This window comes from Onychomys torridus, chromosome 1, assembly GCF_903995425.1.
Source record: "Onychomys torridus chromosome 1, mOncTor1.1, whole genome shotgun sequence".
Taxonomy (NCBI): Eukaryota; Metazoa; Chordata; class Mammalia; order Rodentia; family Cricetidae; genus Onychomys; species Onychomys torridus.
The window spans coordinates 64,928,580-64,930,411 of record NC_050443.1 but is presented as its reverse complement, the minus strand read 5'-3'; the positions used below and the strand labels follow the sequence as shown (position 1 = coordinate 64,930,411).

The window sequence follows — 1,832 nt, the reverse complement described above, 5'->3', positions numbered from 1 at the left end:
TCATGCTTTCAGTGAACATATCCTAAGATGCAAAACTTTTCTGAGTGCTCCTTTCACTTCTGTGTTTCTCAGGCTGTAGATAATAGGGTTTAACATGGGAGTAATGACACCATACAGCATAGAGATGAGTCTGTCTCTAGCAGGAGAGTGTTGACTGGAGGAGGGGCGGATATAGGTGAATATTGTTGTGCCATAGAACAAGAAGACTACAAGAAGATGGGAAGCACATGTGGAGAAAGCTTTGCGCTTCCCTTCCACTGACTGGATCTTTAGGATGGTGGAGACTATGTATATGTAAGAGATCAAAGTAATTAGAAATGCGCCAACCCCAAAGATACTGCCCATCAATAAAATAAGCAGTTCTGCTATGAAGGTGGATGAGCATGACAGGGCCACCACAGGTGGGATATCACAGTAGTACTGGTTAACTCGGTTGGACTTGCAGAAAGATAAGCTGAAGGTTGCCATTGTATGCATGAATGAATTGAGAAACCCAGCTGCCCAGGTCCCAGACAACAGCTGCACACAGCGAACCTTGGTCATGATGAGAGAGTAACGCAGAGGGAAGCAGATGGCCACATACCGGTCATAAGCCATCACAGCCAGCAAGAAAACTTCAGTCCCAGCTAGGGCCACCAGGAAATAGAGCTGCAAGGCACACCCAACAAAGGAAATGCTGTGATCCTCAGTCAAGAGATTCTTGAGCATCTTGGGAACAGTAGCTGATGGGCAGAATATGTCTAGCAGGGACAGATTTGCCAACAGGTAATACATGGGAGTTTGAAGCTTTCTCTCAGTCACTATGGCCAAGAGGATGGCCCCGTTTCCCAGCAAAGTGATCTGATAGATGATGACAAAGGCCACGAAGAGGGGGTAACGCACCTCAGGGAGGTCAGAGAGCCCTATGAGGATGAACTGAGTCACTGTGGTAAGATTGTAGACATCCATTTTCTCTCTCTGAAAGGGTGTTTCTAAGGGAAATGAAATCAAAGAATGCAGATTGGGGTGACAAGGCAAAGAGCACTGAGACAAAGGAAATATCAGGCTACTGGTGAATTATGTACACGATACTTCACTTATGGATTTGAGTTCTTAAACTTTTGCCCTTAAAAAAAAAAAAACTTTTGCCCTAAGTGTATGTGTAGTCATACTATTTCTTGAAATACTCATTATCTGCTCCTTATCTTTAGAAAATCCCCTAAGACACAAATGAGAACTTGAAAGTATATCTTCTTTATAGTCATTAGCAACCCTTAATTATGTTATTTTATTCATGAAAGTTAATGAATTTCTAACATCTCCGTAGAATAGGCTTCATTTTGTCTTATCTTAATATCCATAATTTTATGTAACCTTTCTAATTAAATTAATAGAACTTAAAATATGTAGTTCATGTATTCATTATGTATTTCATTTATTTTATATAATTATAATAATATATAAAGGTTCCCTAATACATGAACATTAATAAATATTAGGAATTAGTAGATGTGTGGGAAATCAAGTCAATAATAGGGTAAAGAATGTATATGAATGACATTATACGTCCTTAAACCAAGTATCTCTACTTAGAAGAATAAATACAGAACTGTTCTCATGACATTAAAACCATATGTTGAGGATACAGGTATTAGCATTTAACTTAATTAGGTACACAATAACTATGTTAAGCCAACTGTCTGGAAGAATCTAGCTGAACACATGGAAATCCACATTTTTGTCACTTTGAAAACAGTTTTTTTCTTTTATTTTAACCAGCTTTTACATGAGAATTTGAAAATTCTCATTCATGTAAAATTTAAAATTCTCATGAAAAACCTGGTTAAAATAAA

General features: G+C 37.9%; 1 protein-coding gene across 1 annotated transcript; it reads right to left on the bottom strand.

Moving 5' to 3' along the window:
* LOC118581591 (olfactory receptor 5V1-like) lies at window positions 1-948 on the bottom strand. The gene has a single exon (XM_036183896.1). It carries the CDS (start codon window positions 946-948, stop codon window positions 1-3), a length of 948 nt encoding a protein of 315 aa, XP_036039789.1.
* Window positions 949-1,832: the final 884 nt, after the last annotated feature.

Coding starts and splice junctions, on each gene's coding strand:
- LOC118581591 (XM_036183896.1), bottom strand. CDS start 948: ATGGATGTCTACAATCTTACCACAGTGACTCAGTTCATCCTCATAGGG.